The sequence below is a fragment of the Aspergillus ruber genome (genome assembly GCF_000600275.1).
Source record: "Aspergillus ruber CBS 135680 unplaced genomic scaffold scaffold00015, whole genome shotgun sequence".
Lineage (NCBI taxonomy): Eukaryota > Fungi > Ascomycota > Eurotiomycetes > Eurotiales > Aspergillaceae > Aspergillus > Aspergillus ruber.
In genome coordinates this window covers 400,495-428,491 of record NW_024467311.1, presented here as the reverse complement: position 1 = coordinate 428,491, position 27,997 = coordinate 400,495, and the positions used below count along the sequence as shown (strand labels likewise).

Sequence of the window (27,997 nt, the reverse complement as noted above, 5' to 3'; positions counted from 1 at the left end):
TACTCCCGTTGACCGATGCTTCAGCCTCTGATTTGCTTGAAGTAGCACTAGAAGGTTCTTGTCGCACTGATCAGCTCAAAAAGCAACCATAATGGTCCCTTGTCATGTTGTGTCGATGCCCCTTTTTATTCGCCTCTGCGATCCGGGTCGCCTCATATGCGAAGCAGGTAACACAGACAACGGAATATGGTGCATTGTAGGATAGCATTGTACTTTATAGCAAACCCAGAATGGGCAGCAGTGGTAGAATGGAAAAGCATTGAGGGAGCGTTGAGTGCGCGCGTGAGTGTGTCGTGTCTAAGGCGGGGAACTGCGATCTGCCGCCTGATGACGTCGAGACGCTTGGCGTGACTTGGGAAACCTCAACATTCTCAACCTCACCTCTCACATTTGTCCTTTTCATCCCTCATACGCTCTATCGCACCTTTTTCTCTCCTTCAGTATTTCTCAGCCACTCGATCCAGCAACGATTCAGTATCACATTTCTTTGTCATTTGTATCAATATCCACACTTTACGTCTCTCCTGGCTACCCCCTGTCTTGAGACTCCCCGAAGCGCCATCCCACCGCCAACATGACTTCCAAGGATCCACAAAGCAATATTCCTGCTTCCAGCAGAGGCTCTTGGTCGAGTTTCCTCAAGGTGAGTGTGCACTTGCACATTATTGCTATGATGTATTCGCTCCGGGAGCGAAACTTGTAAAAACTCTATCCCAGCACAAGTGGCATGTGGCATCACCGTGTTCCTCCGATGTCAACCCTCTGTTCCGGACCCCGTGGAGTTAATACCGTATTTGTTGGAAACGATCACGGCTGATCCTTATGATTTCATCTTCCTAGTCTATTGCCTCTTTTTCTGGAGATCTTTCCTCGTTGACCGCTCCACCGTTTATCCTCTCCTCCACTTCCTTGACGGAATACTCGGCGTATTGGGCCGAGCATCCGTCTTTGTTCGTTGCCCCTACCAAGGAGACCGACCCTGAGAAGCGGGCCCTCGCTGTTCTCAAGTGGTTCTTGAGTACCCTTCGCCAGCAGTACTGCAGTCGCAGCGAGAAGTTGGGTAGCGAGAAGAAACCGCTCAACCCGTTCCTGGGAGAACTTTTCCTTGGAAAGTGGGATTCTGATGCCGATGTGGGCGAAACGAAGTTATACAGTGAGCAAGTTAGGTTCGTCACATCGGCACACTGGCCCTTTGAGACCGTCGAGAGATTGACATATGCTCCAGCCACCACCCTCCGGTCACCGCCTATGCAATTTCGAACGACAAGCACGGGGTCGAGGTGAGTCGGCAGAAACCGCCCATTGCTACTAAACAGAAGAAAGAAAAAAATCCGATCAACTAATAATCAAACTCAGTTACAAGGATACAATGCTCAAAAGGCTTCGTTCTCTAGCACCATTCAGGTGAAGCAGCTGGGACATGCGCTGCTCTCCGTCACCCCACCCGGGGCGGACAAGAACGATCCGGCTCAGCAAGAGAAATTCTTGATTACCCTACCCACTCTGCACATTGAATCATTGATCTACGGCACTCCGTTCGTCGAGCTGGAGAAGTCCACCAAGATTGCCAGCAGCACCGGTTACGTTGCGAAAATTGACTACTCTGGCAAGGGTTGGTTGAGTGGCAAGAAGAATACTTTCACTGCCAGCTTGTATAAGGAGAGCGAGGGAGAGAAGAAGCCCTTGTACACTGTCGACGGGCAATGGTCCGATTCGTTTACCATCAAGAACGCCCGCACCAAGGAGGAAGTAGAAAGGTACGTAGTGAAGGACAGCAAGACCACACCTTTGCAGTTGGCACCGCTCGAGGAGCAAAGCATCTTCGAGAGTCGACGTGCATGGCAACATGTCGCATCTGCCATTGAGCGAGGCGACATGGACGCGACGTCCGCGCACAAATCTCGCATCGAAAATGCGCAGCGTGAGATGCGCAAGATTGAAAAAGCCGAGAACCGTGAATGGGAGCGACGGTTCTTCAACCGTGTCAACGAAAAGGATGATGAGACCTTCCTGCAACTTGCCAAGATGCTTCAGATCACCGGAAGCCTTGACACCGACAAGACTAACGGTATCTGGCGATTTGATCGGGAACAGGCGGTCACTGCCCAGCCACCGTACCACAATGTTGGCGGCGAGGCGCTCGGGATAACCCAATGATTCGGGGTAAAGGACTGGTCCCTGACTTTAGGTCCTTTTTTCTTTTCCTAAACTTTGTTTCTTGTCTCCGTGTGCGTTGATGTTTGATAATAGAAGGGGACTACTAGCTGTATTGCGTTATTGTTCTTTTGGATTTCCTTCACGTTTACCGTCTTGGTTTCTATTTCGGTTTTTTGCCTGCGGTCCTTGTATATAGGAACGAATACTGTGGATATAATAGCTTCGGCTGCGGAAACAACAGAATGCCACTGCGTACTCCGTACATATGGCAAGAAGGTTAAAATGAACCATAATAACCGAAATTCATGTCATGATTGTCATAATACGCCGGAACACGACGGTCTAGAAGTCCCGTTTGGAGTACGAATTCCTGTTTTACACCTGTCAATCCCGACAGCACGACCAGATTGACAGCTTTGATTACAGAGAAGACAACAGCAGCATTACGATGAATTATGATCCTCCCATTGCATATTCGCGCAAAAGTCCCCTGTGGTCCGGAAAACTCTGGGGCCTATAAGGACCTCCCTAAACCAGCTATGATCTACTGGGGATGATCTTAAGCGACCCCCATAAACCGTCCATCAACGTCCATCATTGCTCATCATCACATCCACTCGACAATCAGGGACCCAGTTTTCAGCTGGGTCGTGCAATACATCCTGCATAATATGATCATTCGGCATGATCGCTGGTATTGGCAAAGTCTTAGCATTTGCTTAGCATGATTGTCGTTCCACAGGTAAACTAATGTAGTTCTTCTGCGGGATTGACGCTCATATACTCGGCTGGGAAAAAAAGAAAAGAAAATGGAAGAAAAAAAAATAAATAAAAAATAAAAATGAATAAAAAAGCAGTAGTCATAGCCACATCGTACTCCACGTATCAAACCTTCAGGTACCTTCAGGCACACGTATTTTTCCTCCATTCCCGGGCGTTCCGGACAGGAGTGAAATATAAAATAGCAACTTTATCACGAACCCCGACAAATACATGTTATTGGACAGAATAGCCGCAGCCAAAAATGGAAATGCTATTTCCGTGTCGGGACGTGGTCCACATACTCTTTGGGGATAAGTTGAGGACCATGGAATCAGGGGGGTTGCATCAAAGGGAAAAGTTACGAGGGTTTTTGCCTTGTACCATGCAGTTACTGTGTGCGAAATATTCTCGTCGATGGGATTGTCTACTGCCTGGTCTGCCTCTCCGATGCGAATTGGGTCAATGATGATGACGAGTTGGTCTTCGATACTTACGGAGTTCTAGTACGAATATTCTAGGTTCCTGAAAACATCATTCACTTCATCTGGGGAAATAGTATCAAGGTTTTGAGTCATTCCCATCTGACATGCATCCATGGCGTCCTGCCTTCTCCGAGTACTTGAATATGACTGTTGCTAATGATGAATATCAATGGCATCGCATTCTAGGTTTGCATCATACTAAAAAATGTTTCCGTCACGAGGTCTTCCATGTACTACGGTTTTATGAAGACTCAATTTTCTATTTTGCGAACGATGTACTTGAGCCCGACTTATAGATATATAATCTGGGTGTGGAAGGTGATATCAACTGGGATGCGTGGAAGCCCACGAGGGAAGCCATGGGCGTTGGTTTAGGCGTCCTGCTAGAAAGTGAGAAGCATGTCATGTCGAATGACTACTATCTAAGAACGGCTTTGTGGTATGTTGAAAGGAAGTCATGTCTAGACTGGCTGTGCAGCGCCATTGACCTGTTCGAGTGTTTTGGAACAATTGTACCAGGGGCATTATCCTATCCAGTTGGGATCTTAAAATGTGACTGTAGGCAACGGTGCTGGGCCTAAATTGTCCGTTTACACTCACATAGGAGGTTCGTTGTTCGTCGATACAGCAGTGAGACGGCGGGTTTTTCTCATTGGACGGCACCTGTAGGATGCCTAACAAGGGACCACTAACAAACATATTTTTCTACTACCAAAAGGAGAGGTCCCTTAATTCGCTCGGCTTACGATCATACTGCTGTGTCTTCTCTCGAGCCTGCCAGACCAAACCTCAAAATGCGTCGTCCCAAATCCGAAATTACCTGGTTGGATAAGGATGCATACATTGGTACCGAGGTCACTTTTCCAGAAAAGGGTTCACGTTGGAAACTAGAACGTAAGATAAGCGACATGAGATGTTTGAAACAAATTCACCTTTTTTCTGAAGCACGCGCGGTATTTGTTGCCTCAAACGTTGGTGGCACGTTCCCGAAGAAGCCGTCATCAAGATAAGAATGCAGTATGATCCTTCTTTCTGCTTTCTAGTTCTCTCATCTAACACGGTTAAAGGACACCTTGGCGCTTCACAACTGGCAAACCTCGTGCGATCCGAGCTAAACAGGCCACCGAAACAACAGACACTCTAACCCAAAATGAACGCACGGGTTTGACACATCTGATTGAAATGTGATACTCAAACACACCTATACTATATTCCTGGCATTAGGGTAATTGAAAAGGAGATCATTCCGAGCCGCATTTAAAGAGGCGTTGTTCTGGGTTCCTTTCTTTTCAATTTTCCATTTTCTTATCTGACACAGAAGACAGAGAATGCTTTCGTTGTGGAATCGTCCATGGAGTCTCGGCTATCCGAAATCTGTTCTAGGACAAAGAGAATAAGAACGGGTTACTATTGTGTCTGATGGTAAACTCAAGGAGCGTAATTCATTATGTTGTTCGTTTTCCTCTGAAGTTAATTGATAGACTTTGAAATATACAGCTGTGCCAGAAGTGGCTACGAATATAATGATACTCTATAAGTCCTTTTAATTCAAAGGAGACCATTTACTGGTTGTTTGAATTGTTGTACTATGCTATAGTTCATTGATATGTGACAAATCATACTGATAATTGTACTTGGGCCCTCCTGCTAAGCCCCTGGCTCTTTATATTCTTCCATTCTATGCAACGATACTTTCGACTCACCATCGCAAATCCCAACTTACAGGCTGGTCTGGAGTACAAAGTCTGCCTCCCACTGTATAGCTTGTCCTTTGGAACAACAGAACATTTCCCTACCCCATATTTAAAGTTCTCACCTGGATCAATCAAATCCTTCACTCCTTCGGGGTAGTCCCTGATGTGCACAAAGCATCTGAGTAAGCGCAATCCTGGTGGAGATCCGACAGATTTTATTGGCTGCCCCGATGGTCGATCAAGGTGCTGGGATCTGCCGCTAGGAACTAGTAGGCGGGCACGTGATATGGTTCATACAACCCCTCTTTCGTACTACGGAGTTCTCAGTAAAGTATGTAGGATTGAATGCAGTAGATTGTGAGGGGAATCAAAAAAGTCTATACATATTGTCGATGGAGGATAGGGAGTATTGTTGCCTACCGAGCATCGGGGTATTGCCATTGACAGTGGCAAGATGACGGTAGCCGCCAAGATATATACATATACCGCACCAACTACAGCCCAACCTTGGGACTTGGAGAAAAAGGAAGTTTGCCTGTAAATTTGGTTTCCCCCATTCCGTATCGCAGCCTGATCATACGTAGCATTGAAATACATAACAGAAAGTAGTGACGAGTCTCGAGATCGGGACGATCGATTGATGGAAATTTAGAATATAACAAGGAAAGCCAAACAGCATAACGAAAATAAAAGACATTATGATGCATAGATGTCATGATTCGCGTCAACCAACAACAATGGTGCTTAGCATTCTCTTTTCTCATTGTGATTCAGTACAGCATCATAAGGGCATAATCCTGCAAAATTCCAACATTATAAAAAATAAAATTTAAAAAAAAAAAAAAAAAACAAGCCAAGCTCCCATTGAGAGTAGAGATTACACGCATGAAAAAAGAAAAAAAAAAAAAAAAAAAAAAAAAAAAAAAAAAAAAAAAAAAAAAAACACGAAAAAAAAAAAAAAAAAAAAAAAAAAAAAAAAAGAAAGAATTGACATTGACATGAAAAGAGAACAGCAAATGAAATGAGAAAAACACGTCAGAAAATAAGATGGAGGGAAAAGATAGCCACGAGATTTTTTTTCTCAGGCCTGCCGCCCTTAAATCAAAGCGTTAAAAAAAAGCAAAAAGCAAAAGATAAGACCCTTTTTCACCAGCCATGGGAAGAAGAGAAGAGAATCCGCAGCGCCATGGATTTTCTTAATGGCCATAGTTGCCTCCCCAACCACGTCCAGTGTTTCCGTAGTAGTTGGCAAAGCCCGCACCGCCGTAGTTACCATAGCCAGCAGCAGCCTGATTAGCACCCTGGTGTCCACTGAGACCCCCCAAGCCTCCGTACTGAGGGTTCAGGTGAGGGTAAGAGCCAAATCCCTGTTGACCTTGCTGGGCCTGCAGCGGGGGGAGGCCAGTTTGGGCTTGAGGCTGACCGGGAACATTGTTGGTAGCGGAACCGGGACGGTTCGCCTGAGCAAGCGAAGGGCTGGGGCCACCGGCCTTGGAGGCATCGAAGCTCTTTGTCTCCTCAGCAGTGACTGGGGGCTGCTGGGTGATGGGCTGGCTCTGGCCAAAGCCGGGTGTGCGACCGAAAACATCCATACCGGTGCCAAACGCATTCGCACCAGCCGCCGTTTGCTGAGATTCGGACGGCTGTGCAGATCCAGTACGGCCGTAGACCGAGTCCCGACCCGGAATGGCCTGGTTGAAGCTGGCGGCCGTTGCAGGAGACGACGCGTGGTCGTACGAGAAGGCGTGTGGCTGACCGTACATTCCGGCCTTGCTGTAGGGTCCATACTGGCTACCATAGCCAAATTGGGAGCTGTGAGGCATGTAGTGATCTTCGTACCTGCGTGCATCGTCATACATCGGACGGTTCCTGCCGTACTGCTGTTGACTCATCTGGTTCATATATGCAGCGTAATGAGGGTTGGAGTAGTAGGGATAGCCATATGCTCCGTAAGCATGAGCGGCAGCGGCAGCAGCGGCACTCTGGCCAGGCATGTGCTGCGCGGTGGGAGTCTGAGCGGCACCGGGAAGAGTCGGGTTGGGAGTCGTATGGCCGCTGTTCGGAGCGTCGACATGGCCGTAGCGGCTAGGAGGCTGAGTGGCCGGGATGTGAGGTTGCACCTCAGCACCAGAGACACCAAATCCAGCAGCGGCTCGCTGGGCAACAGTGGCGTCTTGGGACTGGCCGTAGGCGCCGTAGTAGTTGTAAGGAAGGCGCTGGTCACCGGCATAGAAGGGAGAATATTCGCTGCCAGTCGTGACGGTAGGCTGGATGGGAGCCTGGTTCGCGAACGGCTCCTGGATTTGAGGTTGAGGTTGCGTGACTTGGTGGCTAAAGGGGTCGTAAGGTTTGTGGGCATCGGTGTAGCGAGCAAAGTCGGCAAAGGCGTCTCCGGCCGTAGCCTGGGGAACAGGGGGAAGTCCTGGGGCAGGACGAGAAACGGTAGGGGTCTCAGTTGGCCCCTGGGGTTGTGTTGAGGGAGGCAACGAGGCACGAGGAGCAACGGGAGAGTGTTGAGGGGGCTGAGCACGAGTTTCGGCTTCTTCTCTGGTTTCATCAACGTCGACAGGAGCAGCATCGCCATTCAATCCCATGCTGCCAAACTGCACAGCGGCACGGTCGACGGCGTGGTTCCCAGGCATCACGACAGCTTCCTGTTGTTCCATGACGCGACGCTGGAAGCCGGGGGCACGGCCGCTCTTCACGGCACTAGCGGGGTACATGGAGGGAGTTCCCCGCGAAGGCGTGGCGTTGTTGTTCTGATCCAACGCACTTCCCACAACACTAGCTGCCGTAGCAGTCGGGGCCGGGTGAGAGGCATCTGGAATCTGTTCGAGGTTTGTCCTCGTCAAATCGTCCGCGGCAGGCGTAACATCGGAGGTAGAAACCACAGGAGTAGCGGCGTCTGTGGCAGTAGTTGTTGCAGGAGCGGAAGGAGTAGTAGCACTAGGAGGAGCAACCTTGGGGATCGCTGGGGGAATCGCTGGTTCGGGTGCCTTTTCCACTGGAGCTGGAGCGGGAGCGGGAGCGGGAGCTGTAGCCGCAGGAGCAGCGGGGGTAGTCTCGGGTTCAGGTTCGGGTTCTGGCGCTTTCTGCTGCTCCGCTGCAGGCTCAGCCGGAGGTTCTTCAGAGGAAACAGGCGGTGCTGCTGGTGGTGCAGCAGCTGGCTTAGGCTGAGGCGGCGGTGTAGGTTTCGCAAAAAGACTAGCCCAGCCTTTCTTTGTTCCTTCAGGGATCACACTACTCTTGGGGGCAGTGTCCTTGGGCTCATTCACAGGTTCTGTGGTTGCTGCAACAGCAGGTTGTTCCTCACTCGGCTTCTCTGTCTTGGTGGCCGTTCCCTCCGCAACAGATGACCATGTCGCGGTCCCCGCAGTGCTGGCGACTGTGGGGACGACAGCTGGCTTCTCTGCACCACGGAACCCGTTGGTAGGAGCACCTCCACGACCGCCGCGACCACCGCGACCTCCACGATCTCCGCGGGCACGTCCACGGCTCTCAAATCCAGCACGTCCACGGCCTCCTCGAACAGGAGCTGTGGGGGTCTCGATCGGGACGTTCTGAGCTTCCTTTGCTTTGGTGCGGTTCCGGTCTGTAGACTTCTTCTTTACCTCACCCCACTGTGAGACGTTACCTGTTTGAATGTTGAAAAGGCCGTAGTTAGCAAGAGTAGTTTCGAAGAGACGGTTCGTATAGCAAACACTAGGGAGGAGGGGAAAGAGGAACGAACGAACCTTCGGTGATGCGCTCAATTGCCTCCTCAAGTTCACCATCTGCGTCTTCCAATGCAAAGACAAGATCCTCATCTGACCAGTCGGAGAACATCTCCTTGAGCATGGGCAGGGTGCTGGCGTATTTCTTCTTCATTTGCCCGATCTCTCCTTCCTCTTCAAATGCTGCGACATTGTCCGAATTGTTTGCAGATCTGCCACCTCGACCACCTCTCGAGCTGTAACCACCACGGCCGCCACGAGCGGATACTCTGCCACGGGATGCAGGTGTCCTTGTTTGAACTTCAGACATTTTGGGGTCTTCTTTTTCTTCGTTTTTTTATTAGGATTTCTGTTGAATTCTCTGATTATCTCCTATCGATGGAGATAAAACCAGGAGAACAGACGAGTGGATAAAAAAGGAAGAGAAAAAAAAGGCGAGATTGGAAAGCTAGGTTGTAATGTCGTGTGGGTGTGTGCGTGTGTGTGGGTGTGTGGGTGGGTGTGAGTGTGGTGTCAGTTGGTCGAATCAATCGAACGACGAATTGGAATCGAGGTCAGCACCAAAAGAAACCACACAGACGGAGGAAGAACAAAGAGACAAAGAGAAAAGAAACAGTAGAGGAAAATCAGAATCGAGGAGATGAAACAAGGGAGAAAGAAGAGGGATGGTGGTAGAGCGTTGCAAAGAGAGGAGAGAGAAGAGGGAAGAAGAGAAGATCTTAAGCTTTGCGGACGACGAGAGAGACGAGAGGTCGAAATGACACTCATCAGGCCTCTTTCTTTGGCGCCTTTAGCGAGCGGCAGAACGAAGGAGGCTCTGCACCCGTCAATAATTGTCCCTTGCTTGTTCTATTTGCTACGGTTTATGCTACTAGGTCAATTGTTCTCTTTAGTAGTAATTAATCCTCTATGTATTTGCCTCCCACACTGGGTATCCTGTCAAAATCTTCTACTGCCCAGTGGTGAGGTGTACCACTGTCTTCTCACCGCCCGCCGGTCGCGGTTCAATCTCCATCTTTAGCCTACTACAGAACATCCGTCTAGTATTCTAAACTATTCACTACGATTTCCTTCGATCCACGTATCCTACGACATTATTCTCATAGATGCCTGCAACCGACCCCTCGCCATGAAAAAAACCTCGCTTTTCAATCCCAAAACTTGGTCCTCGATTCATCACCCGCTGCCGCGAACTCCCCGGGAATCTCAACAGCTCCTTGGTGCCCTTACATCCTCCTTTCGTCGTCAGCTTGACCATGAGTATCCCACGTCTGCCGCTCCCGAGCGGACGAACAAAGGCAGGGAGCACTCCGTAAGGTCCGACTCTGCCGCGCATATGGCCGACAAGCTTTTCGAGAACATCTTGGAGAATCCCCTCTTCCGGGTGGCTCCGTTGAAAGAACGAAAGCCAGGAGTGCCGGCCTATCATGAAAGAATTACCAGAGAGCCAATGGTCATTTTTGATGAATGGGTTGCGTCAGGACTAATGACGAATGGGAGGCTGGCACTGTGTCTGAAGTCTCAGTACCTTCTTTCTACTACGGGCAAGCATACCAAGCATGAACGCACACAGGCCTTGAAGGCTACCAGAGCTGGTTCGAAGGTCGTCTCGTGGTGGTTCGCATCTGAACCGGCAGTGAGGGAGAAGCTTTTTGCATCGAGAGAAGCGACTAAATATTTGTTCAAATTCTTGGTTGCGGAGGCGATGCAGGATACCGTTATGGGTTGGTTAAGGATGTTTTTGGGCCCAGACCACGAGATGCCTAGCAGGTCGCTCCATCCAGACAATTCTCTACCTTTTCTTAGCCGCCTGGCCGATTTTCTGCACGCAGAAGTTGAGTGTGGTCGTGGCTTGGGATCTGCTGTGACATATTTTATCCAATCATGCCAATTGGCCTCGACTTTGGCCGGCAAACCCAACGGGGATTACAGCGAAACTCAGCGCAGGAAGCTCAAGTTTGCAGGCTTCAGACTAAACAGGCTGGTCGTTGGACATTACCACACCCAAGCTACAAAGCTTCCTGTTTCACCATACGAGGAGTACATGGAATTCATGTTTTCCCTGGCACAGAATAACATATTGAACGACGCCCTATTTCTTTACCATCCCACACATCCGGATGCTGGGCCGTTCCTTCGACAAGTGGAGCAGTTATCATCAGAATTCCTAGAACCCGGGATCAAAAGGCAATTCGAAAATGCGCGCGGTATGTTTATTCAGGCCGGGTTTCACGCCCTTCGTCTCTTAATCGACCAGGAGCGATTTGGCGATGCTACGCGTCTTGCGCCCTACATTCAACGATTACTTAACGGTGAAGATGCCACAGATACGACATCAGATGCTTTCTACCGTGTGTCTGATGAGGAAGAACGTCTTCTTGATCGTTTGCAATTCTCATTAACTTGAGGTTGCCTCAATTGTTGATCAGCATAGCCTGTTTTATTCATCATTAACGACGTCATGGATCGCCAACTCGATTCAGAAGCGGGGTGAAGGGGCTACCCGATTTGCAATAAATGTCTCATGACCTTGGGGAAAAAATGTTGTCTCCAACCACCGCCACGAGATTCTCATTTAGCATCGAATTACCGCCAGCTACGTACAACAAAATGTCTATGCCCTATGTGCATAAGACTGCTGTATTGCTGCTACTCCGCATATTTCACTCTCCACTCAGATCGGAACAGTCGGGGAATTTTTTATCCATCACCTCTTCTTGGCAAGATTTAGAGCAAGAAGCTGTCTGAACACAACTAAAGCTTCCGTATCATTCGCATCTCAGAAAATTCCGGAAAAAACTGTTCACCAAAAAAAAAAAAAAAAAAAAAAAAAAAAAAAAAAAAAAAAAAAAAAAAAAAAAAAAAAAAAAAAAGAAAGAAAGATTGCTTATGCCGACCAATATTTAGTGTGTGTTGAGGAATATATCTGCTGTGTTCCTGCAACCGGATGCGAGTGAGAGATTGAGTTCCACTTGAATCGGGTTAGCGTCTCCAAGGACCCGTCTTAGTCAACGTCACTGGGCAACCTCACCTCGCGCTGTGCGATTGTCCATCAAGCCATCCCATTGTCTTACTTCACCTTCATCTGTAGATTTCATCTTTATCATAATTGAAATCGCCTAGTGTTCGCGACCACTTTCTACTGTCTCAACAAATCAATTCTCAATTGAAACGCACGTGTCCACCTACCTTTCCAAACTCACAATGGCTGCTGAAGGGACTGAGATTCCAACTGTGCCTGCCGTTCAAGGTACGTTCATGACTCTAGGCGCTTGCGCATTCAATCTCTTTGCTAGCCAGCGCCATATCGTTTACCACTGCTTCTGGCCGTATACACGCAATGGCATCGCCCGCTCCCACAGTAACTGACGTGCATCGCCTACAGAGAACGCGAACGACGCAGGCGCCGACACCAAGACAGAAGTTGAAACCACGAACCAAACCAATGGCCACAGCGACTCGACAGCAGTGGACCAGACGAAACCCGCGGAGGACTCTGAGTCTACTGAGGAAGCCAAAGCTCCAGAGTCAGCAGAGGACAAGGCAGAGGAGCCCAAGGCAGGCGACAAGCGTGAACATGAAACAAGCACCACAAAGCCTGCTGAAACAGAGCAACTGGCCGCCGCAGAGGAATCAAGCGAGCCGACGGCTAAGAAGCAGAAGACCGACGAGGGCGAAACTACAAAGGCCAAGAGCGGAACCGCTGCCCCTAAGGAAGAAACCAATGGAGAGGAGAAGAAGGGCAGTCGAGGCAAGAAAGCTAAGATCCCTGCTGCGAAGCCGGCGGTTTCCACTGACGGGCCCGGTAGCAGAACGCGCAGCCGGACCAAGGCTGCCATCTAGATGGCTACTGTCTGTGTAGGCTTTCTGGACGGCTTATTCCCCTTTTTGTTTTATCTTGGTTATGAACGAACCCTGACGGATGTTTTGGAATGTTACACCATGCGCATGTTCATTACTGATGTGAAACGATGGAACTAGCCATGTTTTCAATGTAATTTAGTTCATGCTTTGACACCAGCTGATGCAGTACAGAAATCAGAATTGGATGCCAAGATTTTATAAGGTGTAATATTCTATTCCTCACTTAATCTAACCATGGAAATCATCCAAAACTTCACACCACTAGTCGTAAGCATTAGTCTACACCGAATGTCGTCTTGTCCTCAGGAACATACAAATGTTGTCTGCATATGCAGGGGTTAGTCAGACTCTCGTTGACATGAGAGGAACAATTTGCTCTGCGCTAATTATGATGTAGCACTTCATATCCTGCAGATAGACCTATTACAGTCAATAGCATGTCAGCAACAATCCACTCTCGAATCGTCGACCTCGACGAGTTAATCCCTAGGACTGTCGACGTTGAGATCGAAGGTGAGAAGATAACCCGTCCTAGTCTCAACATTAATCGCTGACACATAATCAGGCAAGGATGTCGAGGACCTAATCACCTCTTCCAACACACTGACAATTCACAAAACACCGATCCAAAAACTAGTTGGATGAAGAAAAGAGATTCTGGCTCTTCTTTGATGATAACCTTGAGTACTATCCCGACATTCGACGATGGAAAGATCTCGACTCTCAGGATATCGGAATCACGAATATCTTGAAATCAACCGAGATAATCATCTTGCCTAAGAAAAGCCGGGGCATGCGCGAGGACGTTCTTTATTCAAAATCTATAAGCACGCAGGGATCGATGTTGAGGCTTTTGATCAGATTCGTTTACTTTTTTTTTTGAAATCAGAAAAGAAGAGCCTAGACTTAGATAAGTCGGTTGTCACTTATGGGCGCGCGGGACTTCATGCTGATGATCCTTAAGAGAACTCGCATTAGTATCTAGAATGAAGTATGTGCTTGGTGGAAGTATTCAGGACTAGACCAGAAGGTATGGTTATAGTTGACCTGTTCAATGATGGTCTGTCGATTATTTCTTTTTCTGGGGTAGGTGTTGCATGTCTGTTTCGCACGGACATCTTCTAAGTATTATTAGTGGTACGAAGACCATGCCTGGAGCGAATTCTTAGAGGAGACACTCAGCGTGGTGCTGGGCCAACTCGCTAAAAGCTTCGATGCACGACACGGAGGTTCCAATATAGGGGATCGGGAAATCTACGTGGTTGGCTTCTATGGATGTGATTTCTATATTGCCGGTGAAATTTTCAGAGCCGATATTATTCCCAGGTTTCATACGAAGGAATACCCAGAAGACGATGTTTTTCAATTGAACTTCTCACGAGGTTGTAATTTCTGTTTGGGGGAAGATTACTTGAAGCTAAACGCGGTTTAACCAGGCTATTTCGGTATCTTCTAAGTGTGAATGCGAAGACTGGCGCTATGCGGCCATATTTAGCAAGAGAAGCTGAAAGTGCTATAGATGGATAGATCATGGCCGCTACGTGCTTGACGCTCCTCAAAATCAAGTTACCGTTTTAATCTCGCCATCACTATTGAACATTTTGAACTTTGGGACCTTCCTGTAGGCCGAGCTGCAGCATTTAAAATTCCTAGAGAATTTACCCACCTCTTGGTACTCGAGATAGTATCAATGAATTGGCCGACAAGTTCCTGGGATTTAGATTGTGTTTATCACATCGTAGTACCAGTGCTTGGACCGTCTAACTCACTGCTTATAAAGCAATAGTTATGGGGCTCATATGTACATATACCTTGTCAGGCACATTCCTAGGAAACCTATCGACTCTGATAGGCTTCTGGACACTTTCGTCAGTCTGCTCATTCACATCACTGTCGGAAGAAATGAAGAGAGATATAAGACCAGTTCTTGATGGAGTGTGTGCCTCAATTTACGGGAAGACGACACAGCGTGAGACAATGAAGCGACTATCTCACCATACAAGAGCTCTGGTATTCTTTGCCAGAGCCAGAAGGCCTAAGGTAAACTCAACTCGAAGTTTTCACTCCCCCATCCTTCCATTTCCAAAAAGGCTATACCCCGCTGAGTCAGTTCTCGGAGCGGAACAATCACACATCCGGCGCGCTATCACTGGAGGGGCAATTCTGTGTCAGAGGCCATTGATAAGTATCGCATCTATTCGTTCTATTGCCTCCAAACTTCGCTTTTCCCCCCGGCAGTTTAAAATTATATCAAAAATGTCGAGCAACAAGATCTGGCTCCGCGCCGAAACCAAGCCCGCTGAAGCACGATCAGCTTGTAAGTTACAAGACAAGAAAAATCCATGCGAATTGACCCCGCGTTCCAATTGATAGGGACTAATGATATCGATTTTTTTTCTTTCTACAGTGACCCCTACCACCTGCAAGAAGCTCATTGATGCCGGTTACGATGTGACAGTTGAGCGCTCGACCCAGCGCATTTTTGAAGGTATGACTGAAAAGATTGTCACTGGTTCTGGAATTGACTTCAAGAGTGGCATGCTAACACTTCTGGCCTATGTGGATAGATGATGAGTTTGCTGCCGTATGCTCCTTCTTCCCTACACGACGCTCGAATTGACGTTTCTAATGCGATACTTGAACAGGTCGGTGCGCCGCTCGTCGAGGAAGGTTCTTGGGTAAAGGATGCGCCGAAGGATGCCTACATCTTGGGTCTGAAGGAATTGCCCGAGGACGACTTCCCTCTGGAACACGTCCACATCTCCTTTGCACACTGCTACAAGCAACAGGGTGGTTGGGAGAATGTTCTTAGCCGGTGGCCCCGTGGAGGTGGTACTCTTTTGGATTTGGAGTTCCTCACTGACGATGTTGGCCGGAGAGTGGCTGGTGAGTACTCGCGCTGATAACAGTTGCTTGATCAAGTGCTAATATGCGTTGCAGCCTTCGGTTGGTCCGCTGGTTACGCTGGTTCTGCATTGGCTGTTAAGAACTGGGCATGGCAATTGACTCACCCCGGCCAGGAGCTTCCTGGTGAGGTGCCTTATGCCAACCAGAACGTTCTGATTGAGTCTGTGAAGGAATCGCTTGAGGCTGGCAAGAAGCAGTCTGGTAAATCGCCCAAGATCTTGGTTATTGGAGCTGTGAGTCACATCGTTTCAATGGATTGAGTGTGCCAGGGCTAACATTGCATAGCTTGGACGCTGCGGAAGTGGTGCCGTGGAGTTGGCCAAGGATGTTGGTATCCCGGACTCGGACATCTTCCGCTGGGATATTGAAGAGACCAAGAAGGGTTTGTTACCCAATGCTTCATTGGAGTTTTTATATGCTAACTCTGTTTAGGTGGTCCCTTCAAGGAGATTATTGAGGATGCTGATATCTTCATCAACTGCATCTACCTCTCTGCGAAGATCCCTCCTTTCGTCAGCGCTGAGAGCCTTTCGACGCCCAACCGTCGTCTTTCTGTCATTTGCGACGTGAGCGCTGACACGTAAGTACCTTTCTTCACGTGCAAATCCCACCGATTTTCCCTGGCTCTTAACTAATTGCCCACTCGAAACAGTACCAACCCTAACAACCCAGTCCCCGTTTACGACATCACGACCACCTTCGACAAGCCCACTGTGCCTGTTACTTTGCCTGCTGGAACTCAGGGCCCCCCTCTTAGTGTGATTAGCATTGACCACCTCCCCTCGCTCCTCCCCCGTGAGAGCTCTGAGATGTTTAGTGAGGCTTTGATGCCCAGCTTGCTGCAGCTCAAGGACCGCGCAAATGCTCGCGTCTGGAAACAGGCCGAGGATCTGTTCAAGGAGAAGGTTGCTACTCTGCCCAAGTCGCTGCAAGCATAAACGCTCTCTACGAATCATCTGGAAATTGAATGATAGACTTGAATTGGATGTTTTGTATGTATTGTATGTACATGCATAGGTTTGACATATGTCATTTTGTATACAATTGATTGATGACGAAACATCACCATCACCCTCGTAGACACTTGCTTTCGCTAACCACATTCATCATGTTCCTCCATTCAATCTCTTCCAAGTTATCAGCGTGAATGAAAAGTTTCACGTTCAAGGCATTTTTAACTGTTCCTTGGTGCCTGCATAGTTCATACATAGCTACACATTGTCAGGACCTTGCGCAGACAAAGCAATGGAATCGTCTCAATGGGACTTTGGCATATCTTAATAGGCGTGTCACCAGGAATCCAACCAACAAAAACCGTCTTGTGCCGCTTCCCATCCGCCCCGAGGTCGAATTTCACGTCGTACACTGCATAATTGGGTCCACCCGCGGAGTAGAGCTTCTGAAGGAAAACCTCGTAGTCTTGTTCCAATGATTATGACTCGAGGACGATAGTGTTCCGGTCGTCCGTGATCTTGTAGATGGTGGGTTTGGGCTTGTTAATGCCGCTTCGCGAACGGAGGTTGGTGAAGACTGAAGCATTTTTCTGCTATTGTGACTCTTTTGGGAGATTAATCGAGGTTAGAATGGTTCTCGGTGAGGATGATGGTCGGCGTTTGGTTTGGACACATACTCGGATGACATCTGTTGAAAGTAGAAATTTCGTCAATAAAGCAACACTGAGTATAATCTCGAGTGAAATGTAATTTGGAGACATACCGACATGTTTGCTAGCTTGAGGTAGTAGATTGAGTAGGGTATTCCGGGTTAAAGAACAAAGCTTTAATGACGGGAAAAGAGTGTTCTCTTCAGTCTGAGTATTTTGTGCACAGAAACAGGTCAGGAAACTGCATTCCAGTTCTTCTATATTCATCTATTTTCAAGGAGAGTTCCTATTATAAGAAGTCGTCGTATACTGGAGCATCGGGCCCCCGAGTTATACATGGTTTCCATCATTCAAGCTCGATAATGACCCAAAATAATTCCGCTGCAACTTGTCTCGTGTGGAGTATATTCAAATTAGTTTCCAGTCTCACGTGTTGGCGGTGGTCATAGGCAGCATATTCCTTCCTCTTGTTCTATCGACAAAGGTTCTTATTTGATCCTCTGGTGCCTCGACTGTTTCAAATGGCTCTGTTTACTGCTTTAGCTCATACGCCATGGAAGGTAAGACATGCCTTATCTCTAGTTTTGTCCTCTTGGATGCTGACATGGCTTAGGAAAACAAAATATTATTCTGCTCTCGTCATTGATAATGGGTATGGATGATCTCTTCGCACGCAGTACTTATTATTAGCATCTAAATTTATCCCTTTCCTGGAAGCTCTATGATGTGCAAAGCCGGGTTCGCTGGTGATGAATGCTCCTCGTGCTATGTTCCGTTTGCCTACCCTTTCGTTCCCCTGTGTCTCACATCACGAGGAATGCTGGATTTTCGATAGCTTCCATTGTTGGGCGTCATTGTGGGTGAGATTCTTTGTTCACTTCTTTCGGCTTCGCAGAACGCTTCTAGCCAGGGTTCTCCTTCGGGATAATGATAGGAATAGACCAGAAAGACTCCTATTTGGAGACGAAGCAGAATCCAAATGTGGCATCCTCTCACTGAGACAACCTATCGAACACGGAGTCGTAATTAACTGGGATGATATGGAAATAACTGGCACCACACATACTATAACAAGCTCCGTGTGGCCCCGGAAGAACATCCGGTCCTCCTGACGGAAGCGCCAATCAACCTCAAATCCAACCGCGAAAAGATGATCCAGACTATTTTCGAGACGTTGAATGCCCCTGCGTTCTTTGTTGCTATCCAAGCCTTGAAAATATCTTTGCGCTAACCAAGGGAGTACGTAAAGACACTACCTAACTAAGGAGCCGTCTTTGCTCATCATTTATCCAGTTCACCAAAGCACAAGATGAGGCAAACCCATTACTATGCTACACTCTTATCTCTGCAACAGTCAGTCATTGCCAGATGCTCGGATACCATCGTGAAATAATTATCGGTACGACCGAACCGAAAACTCTGAGAATGCAGGTCGACTGTTCTGGACAGCATATATATCTGAGAAACACATTTCGCTCCTCTTTGGCCGTGCTTCCAGCATATTGAACTTTGATATCGACGTACGATATACAGCACTTTCGACTGATCCTATTGTTCGGCCTTGGGATGAATCGCTCATTATAGGGGTTAAGCTGGCCGATATCCAGGGCCAAATTTATGACAGATTATGCTCTACGGCAGCGTTGTGAGCTGCTTACTCGGAACGCGCGCAGTATGTACAACAGCTTACCACTGCCATGGATCGATGGCATACTGAAATACAACGGATACGATAAACATACCCCCTTTGTACGTCAATTACTAACCTCCGGTCAGATCGACCCGAACCAGACCAATAACCGTCATATTCGATATTACTAGGGATAGCTGGGACATCATGTACTACTCGACGTTCACATCACTCCTGCGAGCGCCCACGACTTCCGAAGCAGAAGAAGCAGAACAAGCGGAAGTCAGCTCGCAGTGCTTTCGGGTTGCGCGCTTGGCTTTGGAGGGCCATCTGCGCTGCTTTAGTAAATACAAGACGTTTGACTTCTTGTCAGATGCGGATTATACGAACTGGTTAGTTTCCTCTACCCCTATGCGTTACCAGTTGACGTCTATCAATTCTAGTCCAGGGTCCTATTCGCATCCTTCATGCCATTCATAGTCATTCCTCCACGCAATCGCAGCAACCAGCTTCGACGATATCCACCTCCTTGAAAAGTTAACAGAAAGCCTGCAAAAAGCCCGAAAGGTGTCTCGCAGCTCAGAACGCCTCTACCAAATCTGCTCCACCTTCAACCGAATTTCTAAGGAGCTCGTCGAGACGCGGAAATCCTGCGTAGGGGTATATAACCAGCAGAGTGATTCGTTGCAAATCGTACATGGTGATGGCGAAGGTCGATTGTCCGTCTTTGATCATGACTCTTTCCGGGGATATCTGGGGCGAATATGGTGAATCAATCGCATCATTTGGAGGCTTATGTTATTTTGGATAGTTGGACCACTGGTATCAATATCTACAAGGATGAACTTGTTCAGACGGTTAGACAGGTGACTAGCCTAGTTATATATACAGCGTTGTCACTTAAAGAAAGGCCAGGGAAAAAAAAAAAAAAAAAAAAACGCAAATGAATTCTAAACGCTCCCTTACAAGTAGCAATACCCGGGTTTTACAGAATCAGAGATGGTTGTATACTCATACTCCTTCCCCTAGGCAGATCAAGTGACTTGCGCTGAATCGCGTTGTAACGTTTCATCGCTTCGTTCTTTTCCACACACGAAAAAAATTCAACATTGTCCATGACTTCCCATCCCACATCGCCTCCTGCCATTTGCTAAGCGAAACCAAAACGAATATGATGCGGAAGATTTGCACCAGGGATGATCTTCCTTGGTACGAGCGCGCAAAGACGGATAAGGCGAGGGCAAAACGCGATCAGCACGAGAATCATCCACGGATTTGAATGCCTCCAATCCTACGCGAATATAAACGAAGCACCGTGAAATAATGTGATATGTTATTCGGAGCATATATTTATTTATGCCTGCCTCCGGTACTTGGCATATCCCGACAAACCTCCGAGGACTTTCTACCCCCCACGGCCATTGAGGCATCTTCCGCTTCACAGTCGTTGATCACGGTTTCCCCGGATGGGAAACTGGCTCTAAGCAGCGTATGAGATTTGTATCTGATAAATCCAAGGTCTTTCCCTCTTCACCCGTTTTTGAGACCATTTTTATCAAATTGTGCCTTACTGCTAAGTTACATACTGGTGAGATCGCCACGCGCACATCCATCCCATCTTGAACTTACTTCCGAGTCGAGTCCCCTTCCCCTCTCCGGATGCTCCCTTTCTCATTCACCCAGAATCGTGCAGCCTCTCCACTTTCTCTCGGCTTACCTACACGTGTGGGAGAAGGACGCAGAATGCAGCTAACTCTTTCTTCCGGTTACCGCCTAGATAGTAGAAGCCGTTGTTTTGACCGTGCCTCCTCCGACTTTCTCCCAGCAGCGAGAAACCTGAATTCGAATAAAAATCCAGTCTTCACACCATTATTTCTGTACCCCGTGCTTACACGGCCAATCTAAGTTAATAGCGATATTTTTTTTTTTTTTTTTGGTCCATACAACTCAGGATTTTATCTGGCGAATGAAGCAATGAGCCTGGTGTTATCCTGCCTACGAATACGTCAAGCTTAATTGATGCAAGATAAACCAACGACAGTCGCCGCATACGCGGCGGGGGCCTCCCTCGCCGCCGTCGCCCTATTCTACGTCTTCGGACCCAACTACACCATCGACGGAGACGAGAATGCAAGTAGCAATCGCAAAAAGAGTATCGTGGGCCTGGCCAACCCCGCCAATGACTGCTTTATCAATTCTGTCCTACAGGCTCTGGCCGGCTTGGGAGATCTACGGGTATATTTGATTCGGGAACTACATCGACGCCAATTGGACGGGCCGGAGATTTATAATATACTGCCGAAATTGGATGAGATCCCGCGCGGGGAGAAACCGGAGAAGATCCGTGAACTGCAGCAGGGGACGATTACAAGCGCTTTGAAGGGGATGTTGGATCGGTTGAATGAGCGGCCGATTTATAAGAAGACTATTTCTGCGGCTGGGTTTGTGCAATCGCTCGAGTATGCATTTCGGATGCGGCTTAGTCGGAACCAGCAGGATGCGCATGAGTTTCTGCAGATTGTTGCTGAGCGGTTGTGTGATGAGTATCATGCTGGGGTGAAAGCGCGACAGAGGGCTAGATGGTTGATAGAGACGCCTGCGGGTTCGGGCGGCCAGGATTCAAGCCCGGAGGTCGACGGCGAGATGAAGAATCCGACGGAGGTCGAGGTTCGAGTGGACGACGGGTCCAGAAATGGAACCCCTGCCATGCTTGATACAAAGCTGGATGACATTGAGAACGAGGATGGGTTTCCGCTTGAAGGCAAAATGGAGTCTCAGATCGAATGCCAGTTCTGCCATTACAAATATAAACCGAATCAGACGTCTTTTGTGAACCTGACTCTACAGGTACCACAAAAGAGCTCGACTACACTCAGTGCTTGCTTCGATGGCCTTCTTAAGACTGAGTACATCGAAGATTTCCGATGCGATAAGTGCCGGCTCCTTCATGCTCTACAAGCCAAAATTACCGAAAAAACCCGAGCGCGCTTGGAGAAGGACAAGCAGCGTCTTGATGCAGACATCCGGCTAATCCAGGCGGCCATTGAGACGGATCCCGAATGTATACCCGAGGGAGTTACGCTCCCTCCAAAGGAACTCGCTCCAAAGCGCAACATCGCCCGGCATATGCGGATTACGGTATTCCCCAAGATCATTGCGATCCACCTCTCGCGGTCGATCTTCGACCAAAGTAGCTCAACTAAAAACGCAGCCAAGGTGTCGTTTCCTGAACGGCTTTCCTTGGGAGGGATTCTCAATCCCAAGTGGTTTAAGCTTCTGACAATCGTCTGCCATAAGGGTAGTCACCAGAGCGGTCACTACGAGTCATTCCGCCGCAATACGCTCTACGCTCCTTTCTCGACTCGGGACGCGTTTAGTTCGTTCGCAAATAGTCGCGCGACGAGCAGGAATCCATCGCGAGCTCAGTCACGAGCCACGTCGCGAGCGCCATCGATAGCCCCGAGCCCTCGATTAAATCCACGCAATGGGTCTGACCCCGATCCCGCTGATATTACCAACCTTTCCAGATCTACATCTGCGGTCTCCCTCTCCCGGAGCTCTCCGCCAAAGGGCTCCCTTAAGCTGAACCCTCCTCCTTCCCCATCGCCTCGACCCGACACATCGCATTCCCGTATATCCTTCCAAAGTATCCGATCCAAATCTTCTAGCTCGAAAGCTCAGTCCCCCACCTCGGATGATGGAAGCAGCCCGACAACAACGGACGGACGATGGAGCAGGACCGGGTCACGCAGTTCCAAAGACAAAGGGTCATCGCGACTGGGACGACGACGGAGCAAAATCAACAACCGGTGGTGGCGGATATCAGACGAGAAGATCAAGGAGTGTAAGACGTCGGATGTGCTGGGAATGCAGAAGGAGGTGTATTTGTTGTTTTACGAGATGGAAAAGCCGGAGTCGGAGTCTGGGTCGGCGATTTAGTGTGTAAATTTGTCATGGATATCCCATTTCAACCTAGAACTGTTATAGTGCTACAAATAGTCATTGATTGTCTCTTGTGTTTGCTCATACGTACTCCGGAGAAGAGGAGCGGATAAGTCTTTCACGTGCGGAATAGTATCGCACCGCGCATAGGCCCACGACGCGACATGGATGATATTTTCTTCAGTGTCATGGGACCTGTATTCCGGCTTGGCTTGACTTGCAATAGGAACAACATGGAAAGAACGTGAAGCAACGAAAGGGAGAAGAACCGAGGGAAAATGGAAGAAGCACGAAAGAAAAACGGAACAGAGGGGGGTTCGGGTGAGAATTTCGCGGGGTGTCAGGTTTGTGTCCAGAGTGCTGGGAGGATGTTGTATCTTGTTTGCTTGACTGCAATTGAACCTGGAAACAGTCTCTCTAACCTGTAGAAAATCCGTAGACAGCTCTGAAGTGGGAATTGCCATGATGATATCAAAGGCAAGGTATGATGCTATCGGCCGTCTTCGGGGTGGAGGAGGGCGGCGGGGGAAATCGGGTTGCCGGACTTGTACAAGACATCACTTAACCAGGTCAATAATGGCAGAAAAATAACAGAAAACAGTACTGATTGACTGGTTCAGATTCAAACTGTCAATAATTTCTCTCATATTCAATTGTAATGTTCTCAATAGGACAATAACACAGTGTAGAAAATAGCTCGAGCTAACGGCCCTCTGCCCTCCGATTGAATCATGGTGAGGTCACGGCCCACATGCCGGTGTAGCATAGGAAGTGCCCCTCCATAGTAACGGAGCCCCTCCTTGCCTGTTTGAGCGGTGATTTCACTCCAGATTCGTCAACCGGTAAAGACACAGAGGCGTTGCTGCGGCTTTTTTAAATAAACCGTCTCCCGCTCTTTCCCTTCACCTTTCTTCAACTTCTTCCCATACATCTTTTTCTATTTCACATCACTTCACATACTCTACTCTACTCTCTACACATACAAAATGGGTGCCCTTCAGCTCTCCCGCAAGTCTGGTGTCATCACTGGTGATGACGTTCTCCACCTCTTCGAGTACGCTCAGGAGAAGAACTTTGCTATTCCTGCTGTGAACGTCACTTCTTCCTCGGTCGTTGTCTCGACCCTCGAGGCTGCCCGTGACGCCAAGTCCCCCATTGTCCTCCAGATCTCCAACGGTGGTGCCGCTTACTTCGCCGGTAAGGGTGTCTCCAACGACGGCCAGAACGCCTCCATCGCTGGTGGTATCGCCGCTGCCCACTACATCCGCAGCATCGCTCCCGCCTATGGTATCCCCGTCGTCCTCCACACTGACCACTGCGCCAAGAAGCTCCTCCCTTGGTTGGACGGTCTCCTCGATGCTGATGAGGCCTACTTCAAGCTCCACGGCGAGCCCCTCTATTCTTCTCACATGATTGACTTGTCCGAGGAGCCTGTCGACTACAACATCCAGACCACCGCCGCCTATCTTAAGCGTGCTGCTCCCATGAAGCAGTGGCTCGAGATGGTAAGCTTCCTCTCCCAGTATTACAAAGTGATGATGATGCTAATGAGACCAGGAAATCGGTATCACCGGTGGTGAGGAGGACGGTGTCAACAACGAGGACGTTGACAACAACTCTCTCTACACTCAGCCCGAGGACATCCTCGCCATCCACAATGCTCTTGTTGCCGTCTCCCCTTACTTCTCCATTGCCGCTGGTTTCGGTAATGTCCACGGTGTCTACAAGCCCGGCAACGTCAAGCTTCACCCCGAGCTCCTCTCGCGTCACCAGAAGTACGTCCAGGAGAAGGTTGGCTCCCAGAAGACCAAGCCCGTCTTCTTTGTCTTCCACGGTGGCTCTGGCTCCTCCAAGAACGAGTACAAGGAGGCCATTGGCTACGGTGTTGTCAAGGTCAACCTTGACACTGACATGCAGTACGCTTACTTGACCGGTATCCGTGACTACATCCTCAACAAGAAGGACTACCTCTTGGCTCCCATCGGTAACCCCGAAGGTGCTGACAAGCCCAACAAGAAGTACTTCGACCCCCGCGTGTGGGTTCGTGAGGGTGAGAAGACCATGAGCAAGCGTGTCCAGGAGGCTCTTGATGACTTCAACGCTGCTGGTCAGCTGTAAACTTTTTTTTTTAAAAAAAATGAGCCTTAGTACATAAAAAAGAATGATGACGACATACAACTACTGATGACTTGTATGAGGATTTGGGGAGAGAAAAGATCGGGTTGGCATGGAGTTAGGTGACTGTATCCAGTGATGGCTATTTCAGTGATCGTGTATTCCAGTGTATAATGAATTATGGCAATTATTCGAACTCATCGTAATGCGCGGAGTAAGCTTTCGTAGTTATCCTCAATTTATTTTCGTACACCTATTCTACATCCACATCCAGAGTACAATGTACACAATGCCCCGATTAATCCAATCCTACAAACAACCTCCAAAGACCCCTTCCATCTAAACTTGGCCACTACGTCTCCGTTTCCGCGCATATCTCTCTTCCCCTTCCCCGCACCCCAGACACGCCTTCGACTTAATTACCGTAAATGGACTCGTACGACCACTAGCTTTATGAAGGCACCCCTGTATATTGGCTTGAGTATCTATACAGGTATATAGTTGACGAAGTGATAGTCCCAAATGGCACCTCAGCAAGACCAAATACATCCGTAATGCAGAAACTTGCGCAACTCATTTTCATTGATATCACACAAACTCCGGGGAGAAAGGTAATGGATGATAAACGTCGTCTTAAGTCCTGGCTAGTTCTCCCTCGTTAACACCGAAAGGCTTCTGTAGCCACTTATTCGCAATATTCGACGCTTTGCTCTCAATAGTAGCGGCTTCCGACTGATTTCCCCAGTGAAATGTGATTCAAACATGACCGATGATATCTTATGACTCGATTAATCTCGTTTCCATCGTGCCAAACAATCGAGGCAAAAAAAAAAAAAAAAAAAAAAAAAAAAAAAAAAAAAAAAAAAAAAAAAAAAAAAAAAAAAAAAAAAAAAAAAAAAAAAAAAAAAAGAAGCGCACAGCAGATGCATTGCTATGAGTGAGTGAACCAATATCAACGCTTATCCATCGACTGAAGCAAGCTCAAATTGAGCTGAGACTTGAAATACTGAAAAGATATTCGCTCAAGGTTGGATGGTTGCAGTGGTGTAAACACGTTCCAAATGAGACCAGGCTGTTTTCCAGCAGTTCTATTATCAATGTGCTTTTGTTGTCAAACTCATATTTCTTGTCATGAGCGTAACAAAGGACGATGTAGAGTACAGCAAGCGCTATTCTCGCCTTTGGTTGTGAATAGGCATGTATAACCCTTGATCCTAGGTCGTTAGGATGAAGCCCAACGCATGGCGTAAACAAATATGGTGCTCGCGTTCGTATGACCGGATAAAAAGGCCTTATCCCTGGTGTTGGTCTTCAGAACCATGTCATATTGATCCTCATGAAACTGGGAAGGAGTGCTCTTTATGACTGCAGTATATTATTACTGAAAGCGATGAGCAGGCATTAATTAATAAAACACTATGAAAATATGGACGAATAACTCGATTTACAAACAAGATGTTCAGATCACCGGGGAAACGGTGACATACTCAACATAGTTGTTCTCATTGCAGCTCTCTTTACCCACCCTGTGGCAATTCTTGAGGACCGAGGCATTCCATACCGATTGAGGAACAGATCGTCCTTGGTAGAATTGTGATACTGTTGTTATCATATTTCCCATAGCAAATCCCAAAGTCTCCGCTGACAGCCACGTGGATTTCCACTAAATCTGACCCTAGAGCACGGAGTAATGTCTCAAGAAGTAGATCCACAGATGTAGTGCTCGTGCAGGACATGGGCTTCGAGTCAGCTCATCGGGCTACTGCAGTGAGGTGGGATGCAGTTGGTTTTTTAAAGCTGCCCAGCTATAACCTTCATTGAACAAACATATCATATCATATTTGTTGGGTCTAACAGTCACTTGATCCCGCTATATTGGCGTCGAACATGTCAAGGATTGGAATCCTTAAATTTCCAATAGGATGTAGAACGGCCGTTTGTCGTCATGTGGATTCTCAATCATATGGCTCAGCATGCCGGAATAAGCGTCAATGGCCTCCATTTCTTGGCCAAGCTATGCTTCAGCTTGTCACGTAGGTGTTGATGGTCATAAATATTTGGTTGGTTCAAATATATGAACACTCTTATCACTGTCCGGATGTTGACCAGTCCTTGGCCAAATTCTAGGTCGTAGTAGTGTATGGAGATCTTAGTCTGCGTTTGGGGGTCTGTAATTCCACTGCTGATATTTGAATCGACTCCAAATTTATAATGTCTTGATGTTCTCTTGAGAACAAGAACGTGGCTCCAGTCCTTGCCCTGGTTCCCGGTCATTTACTTGCATTATTTGCTCAGAATATTCTGTTCATCGCGTTTCCCAGCGCGCTTGGGGGTCTTTTTTAACAGGACGTCAACTCGAATTTAGCACGGATTGAGTCTATGGGCGTATCGGAAAGATGGCTGTTCTGTCAATCTGGTATAAAAGCACTTGTTTTGATGCACAGTGGAAGAGGAGGTGAAGAGGAGACAGCCATAGGAAGTACTGCTCATCCTGCAGGCAACTGACTGTTCACTACGCAGTGAAGTTGACGATAAACACGGCACCAATTCACTCCATTTTTAAACCAAGACCCTCGTTCTGGAATTCCCCAAACACGGATCAACTCGTCTTTATGCTCATCACATTGGTCTTGGGAAGACTATACCATCTACCCTAGTGATGGGTCGAAATTAATATTCATAACATTCGCAATCTGAAGGGAACTCAAACAAAATGTCCAAATCCACCATTTCAGCTACTCTAGGGTAGGTTAGTGTCACCCGCGTCGTTTGGATATCTTACGTCTCCAACCTCTAGTATATCAAGATTCGTCCCAATACCCCACAATAAACGGCGTCTAGAACTAAATGTGGATACCATATGAAAGATGTGACAAGACTTTTTCAAGATTTGCGCGTCTGCTGCGGATCCATATGATATCATTGTGGTTCTTCTGGAGAAATGGAATCCAAACGTTGGGGATGTCGATCTTGTGCATTGTTCAAGTTACGGCGTTGGAATGATGACAATGCTGATCTTCCTTCCGGTTCTCGCACTGGCTGGTTCTTGAACCAGGCACAGCTTCGCCTAGATAGCTCCACCTGAGCCTCAAATGGAAGCACTGGAATTTTCACCCATTCCCGGCTCA

General features: G+C 48.0%; 7 protein-coding genes across 7 annotated transcripts; 6 read left to right on the top strand and 1 right to left on the bottom strand.

Moving 5' to 3' along the window:
• Positions 1-574: 574 nt before the first annotated feature.
• Positions 575-2,157, top strand: EURHEDRAFT_457294 (OSBP family protein; the record flags this gene model as incomplete). Its single annotated transcript, XM_040784420.1, has 4 exons — positions 575-643; positions 841-1,170; positions 1,209-1,280; positions 1,357-2,157. 4 exons carry the CDS (start codon positions 575-577, stop codon positions 2,155-2,157), a joined length of 1,272 nt encoding a protein of 423 aa, XP_040638386.1.
• A 4,134-nt stretch (positions 2,158-6,291) lies between these two features.
• Positions 6,292-9,118, bottom strand: EURHEDRAFT_515860 (putative RNAPII degradation factor Def1; the record flags this gene model as incomplete). Its single annotated transcript, XM_040786419.1, has 2 exons — positions 6,292-8,729; positions 8,830-9,118. The coding sequence occupies 2 exons, from the start codon at positions 9,116-9,118 to the stop codon at positions 6,292-6,294; spliced, it is 2,727 nt and encodes a 908-aa protein (XP_040638385.1).
• An 819-nt stretch (positions 9,119-9,937) lies between these two features.
• EURHEDRAFT_403239 (uncharacterized protein) lies at positions 9,938-11,215 on the top strand (the record flags this gene model as incomplete). Its single annotated transcript, XM_040780204.1, has 1 exon — positions 9,938-11,215. One exon carries the CDS (start codon positions 9,938-9,940, stop codon positions 11,213-11,215), a length of 1,278 nt encoding a protein of 425 aa, XP_040638384.1.
• Positions 11,216-11,655: 440 nt separating this feature from the next.
• Positions 11,656-12,918, top strand: EURHEDRAFT_413060 (uncharacterized protein). Its single transcript, XM_040782079.1, has 2 exons — positions 11,656-12,058; positions 12,194-12,918. The coding sequence occupies exons 1-2, from the start codon at positions 12,013-12,015 to the stop codon at positions 12,649-12,651; spliced, it is 504 nt and encodes a 167-aa protein (XP_040638383.1). The 5' UTR covers positions 11,656-12,012; the 3' UTR covers positions 12,652-12,918.
• Positions 12,919-13,062: 144 nt separating this feature from the next.
• EURHEDRAFT_413059 (uncharacterized protein) lies at positions 13,063-13,678 on the top strand. Its single transcript, XM_040782078.1, has 2 exons — positions 13,063-13,185; positions 13,238-13,678. Exons 1-2 carry the CDS (start codon positions 13,110-13,112, stop codon positions 13,315-13,317), a joined length of 156 nt encoding a protein of 51 aa, XP_040638382.1. The 5' UTR covers positions 13,063-13,109; the 3' UTR covers positions 13,318-13,678.
• Positions 13,679-14,928: 1,250 nt separating this feature from the next.
• EURHEDRAFT_515858 (bifunctional saccharopine dehydrogenase/ubiquitin carboxyl-terminal hydrolase) lies at positions 14,929-22,751 on the top strand (the record flags this gene model as incomplete). Its single annotated transcript, XM_040786418.1, has 10 exons — positions 14,929-14,989; positions 15,080-15,160; positions 15,240-15,256; positions 15,318-15,558; positions 15,613-15,812; positions 15,865-15,961; positions 16,012-16,159; positions 16,232-16,501; positions 19,471-19,472; positions 20,839-22,751. 10 exons carry the CDS (start codon positions 14,929-14,931, stop codon positions 22,749-22,751), a joined length of 3,030 nt encoding a protein of 1,009 aa, XP_040638381.1.
• Positions 22,752-23,740: 989 nt separating this feature from the next.
• Positions 23,741-24,872, top strand: EURHEDRAFT_403235 (fructose-bisphosphate aldolase FBA1; the record flags this gene model as incomplete). The annotated part of the gene is made up of 2 exons (XM_040780203.1): positions 23,741-24,259; positions 24,312-24,872. 2 exons carry the CDS (start codon positions 23,741-23,743, stop codon positions 24,870-24,872), a joined length of 1,080 nt encoding a protein of 359 aa, XP_040638380.1.
• Positions 24,873-27,997: the final 3,125 nt, after the last annotated feature.

Bases quoted from the DNA above. Each gene is read 5' to 3' on its own strand.
- EURHEDRAFT_413060 (XM_040782079.1), top strand. From the start codon at position 12,013: ATGGCTGCTGAAGGGACTGAGATTCCAACTGTGCCTGCCGTTCAAG. The intron at 12,059-12,193 runs GTACGTTCATGA...CATCGCCTACAG, and splicing joins AACTGTGCCTGCCGTTCAAG to AGAACGCGAACGACGCAGGC.
- EURHEDRAFT_413059 (XM_040782078.1), top strand. From the start codon at position 13,110: ATGTCAGCAACAATCCACTCTCGAATCGTCGACCTCGACGAGTTAATC. The intron at 13,186-13,237 runs GTGAGAAGATAA...ACACATAATCAG, and splicing joins TGTCGACGTTGAGATCGAAG to GCAAGGATGTCGAGGACCTA.